Below are 24,376 nucleotides of genomic sequence, written 5' to 3'. Positions count from 1 at the left end.
TGCAGGACAGCAGTGCGCAGAAGCAGTAATAGTGGACGTTCTTGTCTTGTGTTTCTGACTGGTTTGGGTAATGATTCTAATACTTTACAATTAAGAATGATGTTCGCTGAGGTTTTTGGTAGATACCCTTTCTCAGTATAAAAAAGATTTCTATTTGTAGTTTGTGAAGAGTTAATTTTTTCCTGCCAAGATCATGAAAATATTTTTTTTAAAGAAAAAAACACCTTTTCCCCCATCAATTAGATGTCCCAAATAATTTTCCTCCTTTAATGTGGTAAATTATATTAGTAGTTACTCTTATTTTAAAGTGACCTTATATTCCTGCAGTTAACCCAATTTGATATGATATATTTTTATGTGTTCTTGGATTTGGTCTGTCGATATTTTATTTAGGATTTTTTCACATCTCTTTGTGTATGAGATTAGCCTATACTTTTCCTTTCTTTTATTGACTTTGTCTGCTTTTGGAATCAATGTTAAAATATCCTCTTTTTCAAGTCTCTTGTTGATATCATTTTCAAGTAACAAATAATTCCAAAGTCTGACAGAATTTGGATAATAAAACCATCCAGGCCTGTGGGAAGATACTGAGCTACTGATTCAGTTTTTCAAATGGTTATAGGACTGTTTAATTTTCTGTTTCATTTTGAGTCTGTTTTAGTGGTATCTTTCTAGGCATTTGTTCATTTTTCCTAAGCTTTCGAATTTATTGACATAAAGATGTTCGTAGTATTCTCTTACTATGTTCCCATCTATCTGTGATTCTGCCTTTTCATTTCTGTATGGTTTTGTGCCTTTGCTCTTTTTTACCCTCTGGATTACATATGTAGAGGTTTGTTTTATTAGACCTCCCAAAGAGCCAGGCTTTTGCTGTTACTTTCCTGTTATATCATTGTTTTTTATTCTTTATTTAATTATGCTCGCTTTATCTCTGTTCTATTTTCTTTATATTCTGTTCTCTTAACTTAAGCTGGACACTTAATTACAGTCTTCCTCTTCTAGAAATAAGCATTTATGGTTATACTTTCCTTCACAATCCCACTTTAATTGTATCCTACATGTACTGTATTCTATATTCTGAAAATCTGTTTTGTGAGTTTAACCCAGTTAACAGTTACTGGATTTAGTCGTATATGTGGGTTTATAGCTGCCTCTTATTCTGTACATTTGTACTATTTGTATCTTTTTAAAATTTTACAGGTTTTTAAAAATTGCCTTATTTTGTATTGTCTTTTTAAAAATACTCTCCTCCTCTTCATTTAGTGGTTACTTTTAAAATACTTTCCTATACTTTTTGAAACATAAAGTAAAATAATACCTTTACTTCTTTCTGAGCAATTCGGGACCTTGGAACACTAGCCCTGGCTATGGCTGCCTACTTGGCTTATTCACCATATTTGCCCTATGTTTTAGTGTGTCTTTTCTTTTTTTTTAATTGTAAGAACATGCATAATGTAAAATTTACTGTCTTAGTCATCAGTGTGCAGCTCAGTAATGTTCAGTGCATTCACATTGTGTGTAACCAATCTCCCCAACTCTTCACCTTGCAGAAACTGAAACTCTGTACCTGTTAGGCGACAGCTCCTCCCTCCCTGCCCCCAGTCTTGCTTCTTTCTACCTATATGAATTTGACTACCCTAGGTACCTCATAGTAATGAAATTATATATTACTTTCTTTCTTTTTATATTCACCCTCATTCTTGGTACTTTTGCTGGGCAAGAAATTATAATGACTGGCTTATTTCACTTAGCATGAAGTCTTCAAGGTCATCCAGGTTATAGCATGGTCAGAATTTCCTTACTCTTTAGGACTGAATAATACTCCGTTGTGTGTGTATGCTGCATTCTCTTTATCCACTCATCCATGATGGATGCTCAGATGGCTTCTACTTTTGGCTCCAGTGAATAATGCTACTATGGACATGTATGCACAAATATTTCTTTGAAATCCTGCTTTCAGTGCTTTTTGGATGTGTACTCAGAAACAGAACTGTTGGATATATGGGTATTCTATTTTCAATTTTTTGAGGAACCACCATACTGTTTTCCATAGCAGCCGTACCATTTTTTACATTCCTGTCAATGCACAAGGGTTCCAATTTCTCCATATCTTTGCCAGTGCTTCCTTTTTTTTTAACTGTACAAATTAGACATTGACATTATTATACACATCTGTACCAGTGTGGCCTTACCTACGTGTTTACCAGTTTCTTTGCATGTCATTCATTCTTAACTCTTCAGCTGGTCTTCTGGCATCCTTTTTCTTCTTCCTGAAGGGTATTCAGTTTTTGTTTGTCTAAAATTGCCTATTCACCCTCATTCTTGGTACTTTTGCTGGGCAAGAAATTATAAGCTCTCACACTCCCTTTTGGCTGATGGAAATCTTCCGTCAGCCTAAGCACCATTGCTCTGAGGCAGCCTTTTCTTTGCCCTTTGGCTGCTTTTAAAAATCTTTGTTTTTGGTGCTCTATAGTTTCATTACAGCACCTCTAGGTGAGAATTTATTTTTGTTTACACTACATAGGACTCACTGGCCTGCCTGAATCTGAGAATTGGTATCTTTCATTAATTTTGAAGATTTCCTATCATTATTACTTTGACTATTATTTTTTTCCCATTCTCTCCTTTTAGAGTTCTGGGTAAATGTACAGGCCTTCTCATTCTACCATTTGTATTTTCCTTTGTCTCTTTTGTATTTTTTCTCTCTGTGCTATGTCTTGTATAATTTCTTTAATATATTTGTTTTAATTAAATTTATATTAATTCAATAAATATTTTCTTCAGTTATGTCTACTCTGTTTAGAAGATTATATATTTATATCTATATTTTAATCAGTTTCTCATTTCTAGAAAACACAATAGGTTATTTTTGTATCTGCCTATTTGCTCTTAGATCACTTTTGTTTCTATCTTTTATTTATTTTTAAAAATTTATCATACATCATTATTTTATAGCCTGTCTCTGATATGCTACTACCTGAAGTCTTTGGAGATCTCAATCTATTGTTATTCCTTCTGACTTTCAGTCATTGGGGCTTATTTCCCTGCATAATGCTTATTTGCAAAAGGAAATCCATGTTCAACCAAGTTTGTGGCTATCCTGAGCAGCAGTCTATTGATAAAGTTTTCTGCCAGAAGGGATTTATGTTGTTGCCTTACTAATGACACCACCACCAGACACTTGAATCTCTCAGTTTTGGACTCCCCGTCAAAGCAGGTGGTATAAATTTGAATCTCAACTAACATGAAGGCTGACCTGCAGTTAGAAATCCTTACCGCCATTATTGTTTCCATCAGAATTTGTGGTGGAGACAGTAGGCCGCCTTCCTGGTTCCCTTTGCTACAGCATGCTGTTTCTGGTGTTTTTTAGCACATCCTTTCTGTAAGGGGTGGTGTGGTCCTAGTCTGGTGGTTCGGTGTTGGGCAGGGCTTCAGGCCTTGAGGGGGTGTGGGGGACATTTTCTTCCTTACCTTTTTGTTATTGTCGCTCATGTTTTGTGTTACTGATTTGTTCTCAGTTTCTGTGTCTGTTTTGTCTATGTATCTGTGTTTCTTGTGACTTCAACAGTGTACTTGCAAAATTATATTTGTAAGTGAATTATCATTTAGTTTTCAGAATATTTGGTCTGCCATATTAAGCAAATGGAAGTCCCATAGGAGGAACTTACAGTTTTCAGAGGCCTTATTTGGTTGGTGTAGATATAATACAAGGGTGATTATTTGTGGCTTATGTTTTTATTCATCCAATCTTGCCCTTGCTTGTGTATTAATTGACTGCTATGTGACAAATAGTGTTCTAAGGGCTTAGTATACATTGATGAGCAAGACAGAAGTAGCCTCTGTGCTCATGGAGCTTGTAGTCCCACAAAAAAGACCAGCTGTGGCAGCTCCCTGGGGTGGGAGGCGGAGAAGACCAAAGGGCTTTTTAAGATCGGGTGGGCGGGGTGCAGCATCTGCACGGCCACCTTGCTCTGCTGTTCCCTGCTTTTCCTTCCTGAGCTAACTCAGGTGTGAAGGAGTCCCTTACATGTTTGCTTTATTTCATCATACCTGATGGGAAAGATTTGTTTGTTCATAAGTTAAGGGATGTGAAAGATCCTCCTGGAAGTTACTTATTACTAGTTGAAAAGGTAGGAGAGCTTATGTGAGACACTCAGTAGCTGAATGACAGCAAACACATGTGAACTGCCAACATGGACGACGAGTGGTAATGAGCAGAAGATTTTCAGATCCTGATGATCTTAAAAGTTAGTACAGTGCAGTGCTCAGGCAGCGATGTTTGCCGGCTCATTCTTAACAACTGTGTTGAGGCCCTGCCATATGCTAGGCGCTTACCTCTCTCTTCCCTGTCACCCACCAAATCCATCCATGTACCAAGATCTGTCTAGTCTCACTTGTAGAAGTCCCCTAACTGTACACCGCCCCCTGCTCCCTCTGTCCCTCTCGCGCAGGTCTCATCACTCCCTCAGATCCCCCAGCACCCTCTCCTTTGGTCCCCCCGATCCTCCTGACTCCATCTTGCCCCCCAGTAATCTGTTGTTCACACTGTTGTAGGGGGATTTTTCTAAAACACAAATCTGTGCTATTCTCCACCTTAAGACCCTTCAACAAACCCCACTGCTTTCATGGTAAAGTCTAAATGTGTTGACCTGGCATCCCGGGCCCTTATGATCTGTCTCTGCCTCTTCTTCATCCCAGCCCCCAGTGCCCCCCGCTCCTGCTGCTTCACCCAGCCATGGCTGCTATTAGTTGTTCTTGTGTTCAGTCCCAAATGGTTCCTGGGCAACTGCTATGTGCAAAGCACTGGGGATACCAAGGTGAATAGAGCAGAGAAAGCCCTATTCTCGCAGGATTGTAATTCTCGGGGAAAGACAGACCATGAGCAAATAAACATTTCATAAAATATCAGATAATGTGGGAGAAAAAATAAAGCCAGAGAAGGGGATAGTGTAGTGGTGGTGCTCATTTAGATAGGATGGTTGAGGAAGGCCTCCCTGAGGGGGTGATGTTTGATCAAGGACCTGAATGATGTGAGGCAGGGAGTCTGCAGGGAGCATATTCCAGGCAAAGAAACAATAAATGCCAAACTATGCAGGCAGGGACTGGCTTGGCATGTTTGAGAAACAGAAAGAAAAGTCAGTATGGCTTGAACCTAACGAGTGGAATAAGCAGGAATGTCTTAGTGAGTATTTGCTGCGTGACAAATCACTGCATGCTTGGTGACCTAATGCCCACTGAGCACCTCACAGGTTCTGCATAGCTCAGCTCAGTTTTCCTTTCAGGGTCTCAGACTCAGGATGTCAGTGGCTGCATTCTCATCTGAGGCACTGGTGGAGAATCTCCTTCCATGCTCAGATTCACTGCAGTTGGAGGACTGAGAGCTCGTCACCTGGCTGGCTGCTGCGGCAGCTCCCGTATCCCAGTGGCTGCTCGGAGTTCCTTGCCATGGGTCTGTCACAAGCCCACTCCTGACATCATGTCTTGTCAAACCCTCCTCACTCTTCAAGTCAGGTCCAGCAAAATAGTTGCCATATCTTAGACATCACCTGTCTTGCGACTTTAATTAAACCTGCAAAGTCCCTTCACAGCAGTGTCTTTGAGTAACTCACCAGGGGATGGGGTCCTGTGAGGGACACCATTAGAATTCTGCCCACCCAGTGAGGCCTGGGAGTTAGCAGGGGTCATGTCAACCAGGGTCTCGAAGGCCATGGTGAAACTTCAGGGTTTTGTCCTGATTGGATGGGAGCCATTAGCAGGTTTGGAGCAGGGAGCAGCCTGAGTAAGAATCACCCTGGCTTCTCTGGAGACTGTGGAGCTGGGAGGGTATTGGAGGGGTCAAGTGAGAGATGACGGTGGCCCGGACTAGAGTGGAATGTAGTGAACGCTGTGGTCCCCCAGATGTGCCATATTGTCTCCCCCCACACGTTTGCACATGCTTCTGTCATCACCTGGGCGTTTCTCACCCCGACCTACTCCGCAGCTTCTTCCCAGGGACGAGTCCCTACCGAGTCCTCAAACCTTAGCTCATGCGTCACCTGAAGGGCCCCTCTGTGCTGTTTCCCTCTCACTGACCCTCTCAGTCACCTGAGTTGTGTTGGGTCTGTATATCTGTTTTCCCCACTTGCCTGAATCTCTCTGGGAGGAGAACCTTTGGCTGTGGTTCCTGTGTCCACTGCGCACACTGGCCTGCTGCATAGCATGTTGTAGATGCTTGTATGGTTGTGTGTGGGGGGTGATTGGAAGACCTATGGAGATACTGGGCATGAAGAAGCCATGTCACTGCCCTTCAGGTGTTCATCTTGTAGAGGGAGAGACCATGCTAAATAAATGCATAACGCAGTGAGCTGGAATGCAAACACATGACATGTGTACAAAGGAGGTGTGGCAACTCTGGAAATTACTAGTGTATATGGGGTTTCTGGGGAGCCTTTATCCTGCTCAGTCTGGAATAGTTGGATCTGTGTTTCACATCCCTCCATTGCATGAAATAATCATTCCGTTATAAATGATTCTTCCTTATGTTATATCCAAAAGGACATTTGTTTGGCAACACTGTTAGCCATTAATTTATTCTATAATATTTAAAGACTAAGCATTCCGTCATTTAAAACTCTCTATAATTTAAGACAGACATAGAGTACTTCCTTCCCCATCTGTATTCCAACCACGCAGAAAAAATCTGTCTGAAATTTTCCTTGTGTATTTAAATGGAGAACCTCTTAACTCAAAATAGCAAACACTTACAGATCAAGTGTCCTTTTTAGAGGCAGGAAATTATTAACCTGGTTACAGATGAGAAACAAACTAAAATAGTAAATATGTCATTTCTGTGGCTCCCAGCTAGATATCCGTCAGTACGAAATAATACTAAAGAATTAGTATGGGATACTAAAGAATAATTTAACTGGAGTAAACACGGGAGTGTTATTTAAAACTTAATAAACTTAAGAACAGAATAACAGGAGAGCCCAGTTTCGATCTGCTGCTTCGCTGTGGCCTGTGGCCCGTGTAGCACAGGGTGGCATGACTGGCAGAGGGGTCATGGGTGCCTGCCAGACTCTCAAGCTGCAAAGAGAGATGCACATAACATCATGGATTCCCACGGTGGGGATATATAACTGGCATAAGCTAAAAAAGAAAGTTTTTTTTTAAAAACCTTTTCGTGGATATTGCCAAGTTCCTCTGTTTGTGTTCCAGTGATCTCTGTAGGGGAATATAAATTTGTGGTTTAAGGAGTGTTTGCTGCACAGTCTTGTATGAATAATTAGATATTCTATTTCAAATTAGAGGCTGGGGCTACAGGGCCAAGTGCTGTGTTTCCAAGCTCATGTCTTCTTTCTGGTTAGCTGGGATCTGGTGGCTGGCTGAGAAAGGAGACACAGCTCTTCTGCATTTAAATATAATTTGGTTCAAAGCAATGATTTTTAAAAGTTTTTGATTTGTAACATACTAGCTTGGTTTTATTATACTCTCCTTGTATTCTCTCCTCACCACTCTCAAAAGGAAGAGGAGAAAATGAAATCCACTAGAGAACTCCTTGGAGCGCTGAGCTTGGATGGAAGGACACTTGGATTCTTCTGTGCTCTCGAAACAGAATGAACAAGGCTCCCGGACTAGAGTTCATCTGGGAGCAGGGTCAAGAGGGATGTCAGTATTATCCCTAACCAGTGCCTCCCAGTTTCCTTCTCTTCTGCATAGTGGAGAATCAAACGGGAGCCCAGGGGGCTCATCCAAGGTGGGGGACATTTGAGAGAACCCCCTAGGCTCCTAGGTGCCAGGGTCTTGGGGTGGGAGAGCACAGGCTACCCCTCCTCAAGGTGCCCCTGTTGCTGAAAAATATTTTACTGTAAGAATGATATTTGAGCACCTAAAAAAAAGGAGAGTTAAAATTGCAGGTCATGACTATATGGTTTTGGTATTTGGCAGCCCAAAATGAATGAAATGAAGCTCAAGGAAAATATTTAACAGTGTTAGCTGCCAATTGAAAAGTTAAGTGAAAATGAGAATTTTGGAAAACTTGTATTTTCCACCATGAACTTGATGCTTCCCAATAACTGCTGATGACATCAATGATGATATTAACAAATGTGATTTTTTAAAATATTACAATGAAATACGTCAAAATTTGGAAGATCTGCATAACTCAGTGAACTAGTATTTTCCAGGGTAGTAATTACAAAATCATATACGGATAAAAGGTTCATTCAAACTGCAAGATAGATACACAAGAGTAGCATGTATGGATTTAGGATTCCACATTACAACTAATCTTTAAGAAACTACCACTTGAAAAAAAAAAAGAAGAAGAAAAAGAAACTATCACTTGTTGAGTTTTGGCATGGTATCAAAGAAGATCATAATTATTTGAAAGTCTATTAAAATACCCATCCCTTTTCCAATTACATATCTGTGTGAGGATGGACTTTCTTCATTTTTTCCACTAAGACATATCATAATATATTGGATGCAGGAATAAATATGAGAATTCATCTGTCCTCTAAGCCAAACATTACACATTACATTTGCAAAATTGTAAGATAGGGTCACTCTCCTCACTAAATTCTTGTTATGAAAAACATTTATTTTTAATATAAATGTCATTTTATGTAAACATATAGTGGGTTTACTTTTATAATATTAATTAATAAATATTTTGAAATTTTCTCAGTTTAATTTCTAGTATCATCAGCAGATATAACTTCCATGAACAACAGCTCTTTGGGGTCCTCAGTAATTTAGTGTGAGAAGAGATTCTGGGAACAATAACATTTGAGAGCCATTGATTTAAACAGCCCACACCTGTACTGCTTATCCATGCATTAAGACATGTATGTGTGAATGTACATAATGTACACTTTTAAGTTACATAAAATTTGAAGAAGATAGAAACAACATTTCAATGGTTCTAACATCTTTCTGCACTCAGAGGGCCAGACAACTGGGCCACATGATTAGCATAAGACTGGATGGCTATACGCTTAAAATATTAATTCTGTAGATAACCAGGGGCTCTTGAACTTAAAAGAGATTTGGCCAAAGAGCTGCTGACAAAGTTTTTAGTCGCTAGCCAGGTGGCTCCACGGATGTAAAGCCTGATAACATTGACACCATGTCAGGCGTTTGGGGCAGGCGAGGTGGTGACCCAGCACAGCAGACAGACTTGCTGCTTTGGGAACAAAATACCTGATAAACACCAGCTTGAAGGCTAAGAGTATGAATATGCCTGGTTTTAAGGCTTTGAAAGATTGATGTATACCCCTCTGTGATGGGAATGCACCTCAGACCGTGAGCTTCTGTACTTTTCAGGTCCTTTGGCCCCAGAAAAGGGACTCATTTCACAGCTGATCTGTCTTCATGGAGAGGGGTGCTCCAGGCGCCAGCATCCCTCAGGGCACGTGCCCTGTGTGCAGCCCTCAGCAGAGCCCGCAGTGAAAAGGACAGGCAGACCAGATGAGGAGTGGGGTTGGATCCATTCCCACCACAAGTGGCTGTGTTCCTGAGCTGTGAGGTTGGGCTCCTTGGGCTCCCCAGGGGCCTTTCTGCTCCTGTTCAGGGGAAGGTGCTGTCTCTTGGTGTCTCTTCGCAGCCAGTGTCAAAGACCAAGGGTCTGGGCCTTGAGCTCAGTGTGGGGTCCCCTGCCTTCTGATGGATACATTATTTCCATAAATACACTAAGGACCCCTCCCCCCTCAAAACCCCAAGATTACTCTTACAGGCTGCAGAGGCACTGTTCCATCCTCTCTCTGTGGGGATGTGTTGGGTTTTTGAAATTTTTATATTTCTATCTGAAGGCAGCCGACTTTTCACATCCTCTGCTGAGGGAGGCACCTCACTGCAACATCACACACCCCCTCCTTTGCCTTAGTCAGATCCTCTCCACTTTCTGTAAGTCAGCCTCCTCCATGCCCCCCACTGCTGTTTACATTTAATTGTCTGCTTGATGCGAACATATTATTTTGATAGGCTCAAGCAGACATCAGGTGGGGAGAGAAACAATACTGGGGCACCAGGAAAAATTAGGATGAATAGCTCAGCTTGATGTCAGGAGTTGGAGGGTAACAGAGCCAGCAGTGAAAAGGAGAAGGATGTGGTTTGGAAGCAGAGCTGGGGACAAGGCTCAGCTCTCGTGGAGCTTTTAGGCGGAGGTCATGGTGGTATCCTAACCACCCCCACTCCCCAACACACACATGAAAAGGATCTGTGTCTGTTCTAACTTCCTTATCTGTCTGCTGGGAGTATTGTCTAGGAGGTAGGCTCAACATAATAATGGGAAGAATGGGTGAAACATTGTTCAATATTCTTTACACAGTGCAAGAATACATTGTTCCCTGTGGGGGATCACGGGGAGACAGTGTAGCCCAGAGGGGACATAGTGGATCTCTGGCATCTTGTTGCACTGATGGACAGTGACTGCACTGGGGTATGGGTGGGGACTTGATATTATGGGTTCATGCAGTAACCACATTGTTTTTTCATGTGAAACCTTCATAAGAGTGTATATCAATCATACCTTAATAAAAAATTAAGGAAAAAAAAAGAATGCATTGTTCCCAATTGTTCTCAAATTTATATTTTTTCTTTTTCAGGGATCAGCATCTTCTGGACCCAACTCTGGAATATGTGAAGGTAAGAAACCAGGATTTAACATGTAATCAGGACCCTGTATAATGTATTTCCCATTTTTAACACAATGTTGCTAAATAATGCTGGCCAGTCAGATTGGACAACCAGGAGGTAATTTGACTCTTGTAGGCCTTTACTAACCTTTGAAAGGGTCTACGTCACCCTCTTACATAGGTCTATAATCTTTTTCCCCTTGTCTGAAACCCTTGGGGCCAGCTATGTTTTAAAATTCAGAGTTTTTTAATAAAGGTAATATGGTATATATATCTGTAACACCCTCAGAGGAGCCTAGGGTAGGTACCCCATAATCAAACTAATTATTGCAGCAGCAAAATGTAAGAATATTCACACTAAGCAGGATAAATAGACCGCAAATGATTTTATGTACTTCAGGATACATTTTGCCACCAAATGAAGTCAGGTTTGTTATGTTGCCAACCAAGTTATTTTTATGATATTCAGTTTTCACACTTTTTGGGTTTGGGGATTGTAGATAAGGAATAATGAACCTGTTGTTATCTTAGCGGAGGACTGAAGGCTTCCTGAGTCATCTATTCCTATTCAGCAGTCCCTGTTCAGTGGCTGATCTGGGCCCAGGAGCTGTGGTAATCCACTCCATCCCAGTGGAGCAGGCATTCAGTGCTTCTAAATATGCAACATTTCTAAACAGTGATTTCCTTCAGAGCAGAAAGAAAAGATGCTTTTTACTCTCTGCCCCCAATTTTTTCAGGTGTGTATGTTTATTTCATATTTGACAACTGCAGTTAAATCTGGTACTTATGACAGAAAATAGAACTCTGATTTGTCACAGTTTCTTGGATTGTGACGACATACATTATTAACTTTCAGAAGAACTCATGGTATGAATTAGGGCTTACGGTGCTTGCCTCCTATGAGCCACAATCCACTTCATTATTCCAGGGGCAGCATCCCAATTTTGGAGTATTTAGGCCTGTTGCTTTTTTTGGGTACTTGTGCCTACCCTGTTCTTGGCATTTCTTCCCTCTTTTGACCAGAGGATGTCTGTTAGAGGAGAAGCCCTAGTACAATCTCTTGATCACTTGAGGCAGTCATAATAAAGTTTGTTAGAATGGAAGTAGATACTACTGTCTTTTCCCCTCTTGATACCCAGGGTAACTCTGAACTGAAGTTTCACTGGAGCAAATGTGTAATGATATAAATGATGTCTGTGTTCTTCCTGGATGCAGCACATATATTTTTGTTCACGTTTGTGAACTATAAAGCATCAGGGGACACTATTCACAGAGACTGTGATTTGACTTGACCACAATGATAAAAAATGTGCCCTGAATTATGCAGTGTGTAAATCACAGTGGCCCTTTAAAGCTCTGTCCCTGCCATGTTCCAGAAATTGGCTGTCTCCCTCAGCAGGCTCAATCTGGCTGTGCTTATTTAGCAGGCACACCCTTTTCTCTCGCTCCAATAACTAGTTTTTGCTTTTATAAAAGTCCAAGCCTTTTAAGATAATCCAGTGATGAACTCTAAAGCTAAACATGAACTTTTTGGAATAATCTTAGTATTATCTAAGCTATTGCATCTTATTCATGAGTGTCAGTCGTTGTACGTTGTGTTCCTAAGAAGAGATAGGGCCATCCGTGGCTCCTGTCTGGCTGGGATGTGATGGAACTGCTCTTGGTGGCTCTAGGGGCGCTTCTTTCCAAAGACTTGGTGAGGTGTCCCGAAGGTTACTCTGCTCCCAACCGCTCAAGTCTAGTCAGAGCTTTATAAATGAAGGCTCTGTGTTCCTCCTGAGCACATCACATACTTCTTTTTTCTTTCTCACTTTGCCCTTGCTTTGGAGGGATAGCTTGGGGATTTGTTGGGTGAATGTTGGGTATTTCCATTTGCTTCTGTGAGCGCTAAAACTCTGACAGCACATTCATGGAGGCCTTTGACCTCAGAGTCTGAATGGCCCCTGCATGTCAGTCTTCTCAGGCCGGTGCAAGCCCATCCTGTCATTTCTCAGACTTAGCAGCTGTCTTGAGCCTGGCTGACAAATCCATGCCACTCAGTCAGTGCCAGCTGGTGCCTAGTGACTGGAGGCGGGGCTGAAGCTAGCAGAGGAAGGTGAGGCAATTGTAGATAAAGTGGGGTGAGGTTGGGCCCCTCCGACTTTGAGCTGTTTCTTCCCTTCAGTCCCCTTGTGCACTTCGTGCCTCTTGAGCATGGAGAAAAGTAGAGACTCTAAAATATGCTGCATCAGATAAGGGCCTTTCTAGTAGATTCAGATTTATCAGCCTGAAAAACGAGAGTCAAGATACCAAATTTTTAGGGACTTATTGTGACCTCAGAATGGGGGGCAGTTTGATAGCTAACTGAATCTCATGTCAGCAGAGGAAGCAGCCAGGTGTGGTCACCAGACAGCAGTTGTCATCCCAATGGGAACTCTAGGCCCAGGTCTCTCTTTGGGTCTTCAGATGCCTCTCTCCTTCCCAAAGGAGACTTGGTAACCATCTTCACCTTATTTCCCCACTGCTCAGCTCCAACAGAGATCTGGGACTCCCTCCGCCTCCTTGGGTCTCCGGGAGCTGGTGGGGAGATGGGGCTGCGGTATGGTGGCAGGAGAGAGCTGAGTAGAGAATGAATCCAAAATTCACTTCTGTGGTGTGTGCCTCTGTGTCCTAACACCCCGAGCTGTCTGGATTGCAGCACATTAGGGCACAGTTGCTAGGCTACAAGCAGCTCCCTGGTGCCCAGAATGGGGGGGAAAGTGCAGGCCTGGGAAACTCCAGGGCTGGTGGCTGTTCTTTCGCCTCCGCTGGGGGCCTCCCTACAGCACCTAGACCCTATGGCTGAATTCTGCATTTGGGTGTGATAAGAAAACTAGAGCAGGTCCTAAGTAGCCCTGGGATTTGGGAATCTCCTGTCTCCACTGTTTCTACCTCTTTAATTCCTACCATTAGAGAGAAGACTTTTGTTTTCTCTTTTTCTTCTTGTACTTTTTTCTTGCTTTCCTGGCCCTCCTCTCTCCCCACATTTTTTTCTCACAGTAATGTAAAACAAAATCATCTTGAAAATCTGATTTTAACTATTTTGTATAATCATGAGGTCATTTTCCATAGTCACATATAATTGATTCTCTCATTGTTTCTGAAAGAAACCACTTCTTCCAGAAACCTCCATGGCAGCTCCACCTTCTTCACTTTAGTGCTTAGTGACTTTAGTTAGCAGTGTACAGCTTTGGAATTTTCCTCTGCGTACCTAGCATACCTTACACCAGATAAAACCAACTTCTTTTTTTTTTTTTTCTAATTTTAACAGAGGAAATCTCTTTAAGAGGAAATAGCCCTGGGCAAAAATCGTAAAGAAGTTTTTTATTTTCTGGGTTCCTTTACCAGCTAACTTCCTTCGTTTGTGTGTGTTAAAAATCTTTTCTTTTAATTTAAATATAGTTTATATACAGCATTATATTGGTTTCAGATGAGCCAAGTCACACAACCCCTAAGAATGCCCAGGGAGGTGAGCCCGGCCAAGCCCACCCTCTGGTTCTAACCTAGTGATCATCAATTATGTATTTAACCAAATGCCCACCATGCTGAATGCAGCCACCATCCATCACCACACAGCGATATCACAACATTTTATGCTATAGTCCCTGGACTGCACCTCCATCCCCCCGACTAAACTATGTTATAATTTGAAGTTTGAACATCTTTATCCCCTTCACCTGTTTCACCCATGTCCCAATGTCCACGCCATGGTAACCAACCGTTAGTTCTCTGTGTTTATGAGTCTATTTCTGGGTTGTTTGTTGTTTTTCAGATTCCACATACCCCATTTGGTTTTTGGCATATTTTTAGCCCCATTAAAATGTACTTACTCAGTGTCTAGTTTCTTAGACCTGTGTTTGACAGCTGCTTAGAACATTTGAGAAAAGAATTGTACTAAAATGTGAACAAATGATAATGGCTTTGTGTGTTCGCCTCCCCAAATAGTGCTCCAATAGCACGCAGCCCTAGGATGCCCAGGGAGGCAAGCCCAGCCCGGTGCACCCTCTGGTTCTAATTAGCAGTGTGACCTTAGGCTATCACCTTCTCTCTGTGGGTTCCAACTTCCTCACAACCAGAAAACCAGAGGATGAGTTAATGTCCCTTCTAGTTGAACATTTTTAAGATCCTCTATGCCTGGAGGGAAAAGTTTTCTGTCCAAGTGGAAAAGGGTTCTTAATTAATCTATCATTCTGAACAATTGCCACATTGATTGGAACAAGGACAGCAGTTCATGTTGTGTCTCAGACATTAAGACCAATGATGTGGCAGATAATTGCCCACCCATCACATTACCTCTGAAGACTGGAGATTTACCCCAGCAATCCTACATTTGTGATCCGTTATGCTTTCACTTTTTTAACCCTTTCTTGAACTTATGAAACCTCCTTTCATTTTCACTCCTTATCGTTCTTTTCACTTTTTCCCTAGAGCTATTTCTTTAAGCTTCAGGAGTTACACACACAAACACTAGATTTTATAAATATGTATTGTTTCCTTTCTCCTTCCCCTTTATACCTATCTTCCTTTTAGACCAAAGATTCTAATTCTTTCTAGCTCCTTCACACACAAACTTTATGGTCATTTTAATACAGACTCTCTTTTCTGTGAGTGGGTTCATTTAAAAGTATGTTTTTTAGGGGAAGAGCAGGCGATTTTTCTTTTAGAAGAAATGTTTATTATAGATTTGCATTTAAAATAAATTGACCTTAAGAAAAATAAATTGGAAAATATAGTGAAGTAGAAAAGAACAGTGGGATGACTGTTTTTCAGATCAGCCAAGATGTATACAAGCCTGTTTTCATGGCCAGGCTGAAAAGAGCACAATGCCCAATGGACAAAGGTCTGCTCTCCAGGCAGCAGCAGTCAGTACGCGTCAGGACGGAATGTAGCCTTTTGTTCCTGGCTAGCTTCCTAGGGAACAAATATCCTTTCTTTTGTAGTCAGCCTTGGTGGATGCTTGCTAGAACCACTTGTGAGCTTTTATAAAATGATTTGCAGTTTCTTAGCTCGCTTGTAGATCAGGAGGAGAAGGGACAGGGCTGAGCAATTATCCTGAATGGAGACCAGCACCCTTCAACTTCTTTCTCCGGAGTAGGAAGCGAGCAGTTCGTGAGCCCAGAGAGACTTGGAAATTGGTCCTTTTGGGGGTTAATGCTCTGAAAATGTTCTGAGAGGGCCTTAGAGACATGATTGCCCACGGCTCAGATCTCAGACAAGGCCGTTTCCTGCAGTTGGCTGGGGCTACATTAGGTCACCTAGCAGATTAAAAGAGGAGTAATTATGCGAATTCCAGCGCCAAATAAGTGCCCTGGCTGTAGGAGACCTCGGTGGAAGAAGGGGCGGCCGGACTTCAGCTCCCCCTTTGTGCTCAAGATGGCTGCAGCCACGGTCACGGTTAAATACCCGTCTTTGAGGAAAGTCTTTTCTTCCAGCAGGGGAAACAGACCAGTCTGCTCTGAATTAGCCAGCTAACAAAGTCCTGAAAGGGACTTACAAAAACAATGGACGCTCTACATTCCGTGGGATTTTAACAAGTTATAGGAACCAAATAATGGCCCGATTGGCTGGCTCTGCAGGTTTCTGCCTGAGTGTGCACATCCACAGAGCCAGCCTGGCCTCTGTGGGACCAGATCAAACGCTGCCACTGGTGAGTGTGAAACAGCTCTATGGCTTCCATTGGGAGGAACAAAAGAGAACTCCCATCCAGCTTCTCCCACTCCACCCCAAAAACATTCCTGTAAATCTTCTTGGGAGGTTTAATGTTACTGCAATTTTTAAAAATTGCTGAGGCAGGGTAGTAAGATAGAAGAATAGAGATGGAAGACAGTCCCTTATTCCATGGAATCTTACCCCACAGGTCTGTGAAAGTACTGCCATTTATAAAAAGTAAAACCTTTATCATGACAATGTGTCCATTCAAAAATCTGTTCATGAATGTTTATAAGCACATTATTTATAACTGACAAAAACTGGGAGCAACTGCAACGTCTTTCAACTGGTATGTGGATAAACTGTGGCACACCCATACTATTCACCATAAAACAGAGTGGACTGTTGGATACATATAAAAACTTACAGTGACAGAAAACAGGCCAGTGGTTGAAAATTGAAAAACCAGGTCAGTGGTAGGGGGAGAAGTTGACTGCAAAAGGAGCAAGGGAACTTTAGGGGATGATAGAAAAACCTTGATTGTGGTGTTTCAAAGCTCAGAGAACTGTATCAAAAAGGGTACCTCTTAATGTATGCAAATTATTCCTCAGTGGGCCCAACTTAAACAGCAAGATAAAACCTTATCATATTTTAACACTTAAGTGCTGCTGCCTCAGTAGGGAAAGTTTGGTTTTGAAAGGGGCCACATCAGACTGCTGATGAGTGGGGAAAGAAATATCCACAATCATGTTGTGGGTTTTACTGCATCGGTCATTCATCAGATAGTTTTGAGCATATACCATGTGTTGATAATTGTTCACTGGAGTCAGGCAGGGTTAGGAGGACTATGTTATCAAGAGCCTTACCTAAGATGGTGGTAGTGGGAATGGGAAGTCAGTCAGGTGCTGGAGGCTTTTTAGAAAGAGAATTAGAGCCATTTTGTTAGGTGAGTTGACAGTTCTAATGCCGGGGTTCTTGTTTGCGGAGCCGAAGAATGAGCTGCACAAACAGTCAAGGTAGGAGAGCAAGGTACGGGCTTTTATTTAGAGATACAGTGAAAGGACAGAGCTCCCGGCTCATACCAGGAGGGGACAAGAGAGTCCGTGGTGGTGCATTGTCTAGGGGGTTTTATAGACAGTTGAGGACTTTCCGAGAACATGAAGAAACTTAGGGGTGGGGACTGGTTAAGTGGTTCCTGAATATTAAAAATTAACTCAACTGTAAGGAATTTCCTGCCTTGATTTCTCTCTGGGACACCGGGTGCCTTGGTCTGGGAGCATATCAAAAGGCTGCCTACCCAGCCCCCAAGGTGGGCTGAGGTATTGTCTACTTGCTAAAGAATCTTGCCTCTTGAACTTCCTGGGTGTTAAAATGCAATCTTATCTTTAAGATGGAATTCTTCTTGCCTTTTACCATGCCGTCTACAGCTGGGTCTGCATGCTAAGTTAGTTGCTCAGTTTGCAAAATCACCTCATCAGATCTGGAGGAAAGACAGCACATAGGCCTGAGCCTTTTAGCATGCTAAAGTGAATCTTATACATGGTTACAAATGATTAGCACAATAAAACATGTGCTACTCTTCTTTATCTGGGGAACATTAACTGATTTCACTGAAGAATCATTCTAGAGCTTAATGTTTAACATTGACTTTTAGTAGGAGGGTTTCCTTGCATGTAGTTACATTGCTCTGACTGCAAATATCCTGCCCTGCCCTCTCCAGAGGCCCTCATTGGACTCTGACTACATCCATGGTCCCTGTCTCAGTTCCTGGCAGAACTCAAACACAGGGAATAAGGGAAAGGAAGCCAGGGGCAATTCCAGAGTTCACACAAGTGCCTGGCCTCTTGCCAGAAGCCAGTAAATATTTTAGGGGAGAAAAGATTTCCCACTTTTCCAACTAGAGAGCTTGTTACCACAATGATGTTAATTCATGAGCATTTGGGAATTTCATCAGATTGAGGGAGTGTGGGGGGGGGGGGAGCCAGAAAACTACAGTCCGAGACTGAACCTGCTGCCTGTTACTGTACAGCCTGCAAGCTAAAAACGGATTTTACATTTCTAAATGTTTTTTTAAAAAATCAAAAGAATGTGAAAATTATAAAACTCTTAATTTCATAAATAAAGTTTTATTGAAACAGCCACACCCATTCATTTACACATTGCTACTTTCACACTATAATGGAGTTGAGTAGCTGTGACAGGGCACAAAGCCTGAAGTGTTTATTATCTGACCGTTCACAGAAAAGGTTTGCTGACCCCTGCTCTAGATTTTACACATGTACATTGTCCCCGTTTTGCCTCCCAATAATCTGTAGTAGGCTTTCAGTGTAGTGACACTTCCATGACGGAGCCTTGCATCATTGATGTCACCTTTCTCTTGCCTGATGATGTAGTGGTGATCCTTGTGCAAGTTGTGTGATCTTGCACAGGGATGATGCTTTTGCACCACTGTCTGATTCAGGTGCATCTCAGAATCTTGTGGGTAGACCTGTGTGCGCTGTGCCTCATCTCTCTGCTGGTCCATCACTTCTAGCGTCTTTGTCTCTGTTGATGAACAGGTGTGTGGGGACAGCACAGGTGCTTAAATCTGGACTACTCTTGCTGGGGCTTGACTAGATAATTTCTCAGGCCAGATATTACTCTGCCAGAGCAGCCTGAGATGGACTTTCTCAGTGTCACAGTCAGAAGTAAGTGTCCTAGGCCTTCTCAACCTGATAGTCTAAATAAAGGTCACACCCTGGAGCTGCCCTTTGGAGGTGCTCAAAGGAGCCTGGTCTGACCTGTGAGTGGAATAAGGCCAGAGTCACATTCGTATTCTGTGCCACAGGCATCATTCTTGGCTGACGGAAGAAGACTCATCTGAGATCCCAAAACAGTATGAGAGGCGGCAGAGACTGGAGAACTTCCATACAAGCAAGAATTGAAGTTCTAGCTTCTGGCCAGACTCAGCTTTATAATTGGACTTTAAAGCCCCCTGCCACATGGCCCTCCCTCTAACCTCATCTGCCGCCCGCCTTAGTCACTGGGCTCCTCCATGCCAGCTTTTCCCGCAGCCCCTGGGGCTTTGCCTTTCCCATGGCTTGAAAGGTTCTTTTGAAGTAGAACAGCCGAGTGGTTCGAGTGGGTACTGGGGTGATGTTGTGGGTTGAATTGTGTCCCCCCAAAAAACACACTGAGGCCCTAACTCCCAGTACCTGTGACTGTGACCTTATTTGGAAATGAGGTCTTTGCATGTGTGATTGAATTCAGATGTGGTCATACAGGATTGGGGTGGGCCCTAATCCAACGACTGGTAACTTCATAAGAAGGGAGGAATGTGACCAGAGACACACAGACACAGGGAGAATGCCAAGTGAGGACAGAGGCGGGGGTTGGGGCCGCTGCACGTATGAGCCAAGAACAGGGAGGCTTGCCAGCAGCCGCACAAGCTTGGAAGAGGCCAGAAAGGGTCTTCCCCTAGAGCCTTTGAGAGAGTGTGGCCCTGCCGACACCTTGATTTTGGACCCAGCCTCCATTTTAAAATCACCAAATTTGTGGTGATTTGTTTCAGCAGCCCTAGGAAACTCATAAGGATGCAAAGCCACATCTTAGCCATTTATTGGTTGTATGACTTTTCGGCAAGTTTCTTAAATTCTTGAGTTCAGTTTCCTTAACAGTAAATGGGAGAATGTAGGGATTAAATGAGTTAATACGTGTAGGGTAGTTAGCATGGTGCCTGAAGTGTAGCTGGCACTCCGTGAATACTATTTTGGTGACTCTCACCCTGGTTCTCTATGTGTCCGGTCCATCTTGACTCAGATTTCACTGCCTTGGAGAGACCTCCCTGGCCCCCTGCTGAAAGCAGCCTCCCCAGTCACTGTTCGTTACTCTGAATGTTATCCTCATGGCGCCTGTCCCAAATTCTGTTTGTTTACTTTTTTGTAAATTTAAAAACCATCCTCTCATTAGAATGTGAGTTCTGAGGGCCAGGACCTTTTCTTGTCCTTTTAATAAACATTTAGTGACTGGCTGACTGATGACCACATACAACCAGAAATGAAGGTCATTTAAGTTGAGGGAAGAGGAAATGAGGTTGTTCCAAAGATCTTTGAGTTTCCCGAAGCAAGTAACACATCTCTAAAAATGTTCTAGAAATTCTTCAGTGATTTTAATTCATGACAGCCAGGAGGCTTCCACATCCAACCTCAGTTTACCTTCTCTTGCCGTCCTGATATAGGATAAAAACTGTGGGGTCACTGTTGTCTCCTTAAATACACATAAAGGCAGAGATATACAGTTATGAAAAGTGTACTTATGGCAACCTCTGTGGCTGAAACCTGTCAGTTCCACAGGAGATCTTATCAGCTATGAGTCCCAGTAACTCTTAAGCTCCCCAAATGGGAGGCCACACTTTTTAGCATTGGAACCGTTTGCTGTAAAATTCTGCCCTCTGGTGGTAATCACATGTCACAACCTTGCAGAATTTGGCTACAATTCACTTTCTATTCTGAGAGCTTTTAATTTTCAATGTGCCATATATTTATAACTTCAGAACTAAGGGCTGTGTTTAAGGTATATAAAAAGGCAAGTGGTTTTCATTGCCTCAGGTAAGATTAAATTTTCAAGGCATTTTATTATTAGGATTAATTGTCTAACATTCTTGGACCAGAAGTTCTAAGATGCTGTGATACTGTATGCAGATTTTGAGTTAGGGGGTTGACACTTACTAAAGTTTTATCTGTGGTAGCCAAGAGGTTTCCTTGGAAAAGATTATATCTGAATGGCAATTTGATGTCTTTAAAAAAGGTAGGTTGGCAGGAAGGAAGCTGGTTTTAGGTGGGCAAAGACAGATATCAGTATATTAGAGACTGGGGGAGAAGACCCTGTGCCAGTGGGATAGTGTGTGCCCAGACTGACAGGAGCCGGGAGAAGAGCAGGACAAGTCTTGTGGGAAATTAGGTAATCTTCATATTCTTGAATGGGAAGAAAACGAGGAAGTTTCAGGTGTTCTTGGGAAATTCTGAGATAGTGAAATCATAAAGACAGCAAGAAGCTGAGTTGAGGAACAATTGACAATTGCACTAACTGATTGATTGCCAAAAATAATATATAGCCACGTGTTGCTTTGCAATTTGCTGTTTCATTGGAATCATTCCTTGTTAAATATATGAGTCTTCCTCCTTATTTTGAATGGCTATCAAATATTCCATTGCATGAAATACAATTATATTTAACCATTTCCCTAGTGACATATGGGGTTCTTTTGAATGTTTTCTTGCTACAAACAGTTTTGCAGTAATTTAACAAATATAGCCCAATTTGTTACATATGTCATAGTCATTAACAAATATTTATTGAGTATCTGCCATCTGCTGGTCACTCTCTAGGGGCTGAAGCTACAGCAGTGAACAAAACAATATTCCTGCCTCTATGGCGCTTGTATTCCAGGGTGGACGAGTGAGAAGACAAGGAAGACAACTGTGTGAACCATGTTAGGCAGCGATGAGTGCTGAGCAGAAGAGAATTATCAGGGAAAGGAGTTTTGAGATGTTAGAGTAAGGGGGTGCTGAATTTTAAATTCAGGGAAGACCTCACCCAGCAGGTGACCTTTGAGAGGAGGGGCAAGTCAGACGTGGTGCCTGTAGGGAATTGGATGTGGCGTCGGTGGGGCCGTGAAGCCGGAGCTCACTTCTTTTACGGAGGAGCAGCGTAAGGCCTGAGTCGCTGGGGGTCGGGGTGAACCTGCACAATCGTGGGAGACGCTGATGGAAGAGAGTGGTGAAGGGGCATGAGGCAGAACGCACGAGTCCTGTGCATCCAAGCACAGGCAGGACTGGATCCCTGGGAGGCCACTGTGACTGTCCAGATGAGGAAGGAGGACAGGGTGGACCTGTGGCAGCAGAGTTGCTGGTGAAGGAGGGGGATTCTGGATGTATAACGCAAAGGCAGAGCCCTCAGGATTTTCTGATGTATTGGATGCGGGATGGGAGGAGAGAGGAGGGAAGCACAATACTGGGAAAGTGACCTTGCCTTCAGCTGAGATGGCTTGGTGTGCATTTGTGTGAGAATTTCTGTAAGGTAAAAACCTATGAGTAGAATGGATAGCGTGTTGTGTAATAGGTCAAAATTAACTTCTTGGCAACTAAGGAATTTCTGTTTTGTTTTTCACATTTACCTCAATTTCCAATTTTTTTCTAATCAGCATTAGTGTTTTTATGATAGTTACTTACAAAAATAAAACACCCCACTATTTGTATACTTTAGTCTATGCCATAGATATGATGCTAAGAACTTATGGATCAATCAAAATAGTGTTAAACAAGTAAATGTAGCAGAGCAGAAGCTCTCAAACTCTTTGGTCTCAAGATCCCTTTTCACTCTTAAAAATTATTGAGGTTCCCAAAGAGGTTTTATGTGAGTTTTAGCTATTTGGTTTATTGTATTGGAAATTAAAATCTAGGAATTTTTATATATTTAATTCATTAAAAAATAAACCCATTATGTGAAAATAAATAACATTTTTGTGATATGAAGAATGATCATTTTTAAAACAAAATCTAGTAAGAAGAATGACACTGTTCTACATTTTTGCAAATCTCTCTAGTGTCTGGTCTAATAGAGCTCAGCTTGATTTTCATATATGCTTCAGCTTTCATTCTGTTGTGTTGTTTTGGTTGAAGCCTGAAGAAGACCTGGCCTTGAACAGATATGTAGCTCAACAGGGCGTATTTTTTTTATTATGGAGGTATAAATGACACACTTTATTAGTTTCAGGTATACAACATAATGATTTGACACTTGCATATCTTGCAAAATGGTCACCACAAAAAGCCCAATTAACAACTGTTACCACCCATAGTTCCAAAAAGTTTTTTTTGTGGTGAGAATTTTCAAGATAGACTCTCCTAGTTGCTCTCAAATATGCAGTGCAGTATTATTAACTATAGTCCCCATGCTGTATATTATATCCCCATGACGTATTTTATAACTGGAAATTTGTATCTTTTGACCTCCTTCACCCATTTCACCCATCTCCCAACCCCCAGGAAAAGTATTCTAATAGCCTTTTCAAATAATTAGGGATATTTTTCTTTGTTATGCTAAAACTGAGAAGTTGTAGCTCTGTAAAGGCTAATTGCTAAAGGCTAATTGCAGTGTGGCATCTGAACCACATGAACAACTTTTTTTTTTACACTATTTGTTTAAAATCCATTGGTCCATCTGGCAATTTCAATGGCTATTTCACTCATGTGTGATATTGTACCGTTGTGCACTGGTCATTTGAAAATTACTGGTTTACTGAGTTATGCAGATCTTCCAAATGTTAATGTATTTCACTATATAATATCAAAAATTCCCATTTGTTTTTATCACCACTTATCAGAAAAATCATTAAAATACTGAGAAGCTGTCAAACTCATGGTGGTGAATACAAGTTTCCCCAAATCCTAATTTTCAGTTCGAAGTACAAGTTTTATCATTGGCAACGAATACCATCAGTTGTTTTTTTTGAAGTGACAGGCTCACTTTTTTTGTTTTTTGAAACATGTCTGCCAAATTAATACCCAGGTCGGAATAACCACAGTTTGTCATACATTCTCCGAAATAAAAACGGTGATCCCTGAGGCAGCTGGTTCAGCCCACGGTTGCTTTCACTCAAAACACTGTTGCGGTGGGAGTGCGGGTGGGCGCTGGCTCTGTGCTCCCTGACTTGCCACTGACCTTTGAGGAAACAGGGATTCAAGGGCCAGATGTAATAGAGAGTAATCCTGACAGCGTCGTCAAGGACTTCTGGGTGGAACTGGCTGTTTTTTAAAGATATATTTTTAACATATGTATTTTTTAATATATAAAAAGTAAATTGCAAAAAAATATGGTGGTCAAAATATGCAATGACTCCTGAGCCAGCTTGGTGCCTCCCCCCTGCTGTATGCGAAAGTCCCTGCAGTTTTGCCCCTCGTTCCTTTTGCCCTCTGAGTGTAAATGTCCACTCAGTGAAAAGGCAAAAATGTCTCAGTAGGATTATGAAAATAGTTTTGACCTCAGAGACTACCCGAGAGGCCTGCAGACCTCACTTTAAGCGCCGCTGTCTTAGAGGCCCTCCTACCACTTGA

At 42.0% G+C, this 24,376-nt stretch overlaps 1 protein-coding gene across 3 annotated transcripts in view; it reads left to right on the top strand.

Annotated features, from left to right (window-relative positions):
• Positions 1–24,376, top strand: part of BCAR3 (BCAR3 adaptor protein, NSP family member) — a 112,681-nt gene that overhangs the window by 21,504 nt on the left and 66,801 nt on the right. For all 3 annotated transcript variants that reach the window (XM_073234304.1, XM_073234306.1, XM_073234305.1), the window contains exon 3: positions 10,587–10,626. In XM_073234304.1, the coding sequence (XP_073090405.1) occupies positions 10,587–10,626 (40 nt within the window). The remainder of the gene's footprint in view (positions 1–10,586; positions 10,627–24,376) is intronic.

The sequence above is a fragment of the Manis javanica genome, chromosome 4, assembly GCF_040802235.1.
Source record: "Manis javanica isolate MJ-LG chromosome 4, MJ_LKY, whole genome shotgun sequence".
Lineage (NCBI taxonomy): Eukaryota > Metazoa > Chordata > Mammalia > Pholidota > Manidae > Manis > Manis javanica.
This window is presented reverse-complemented; position numbering and strand designations above follow the sequence as displayed.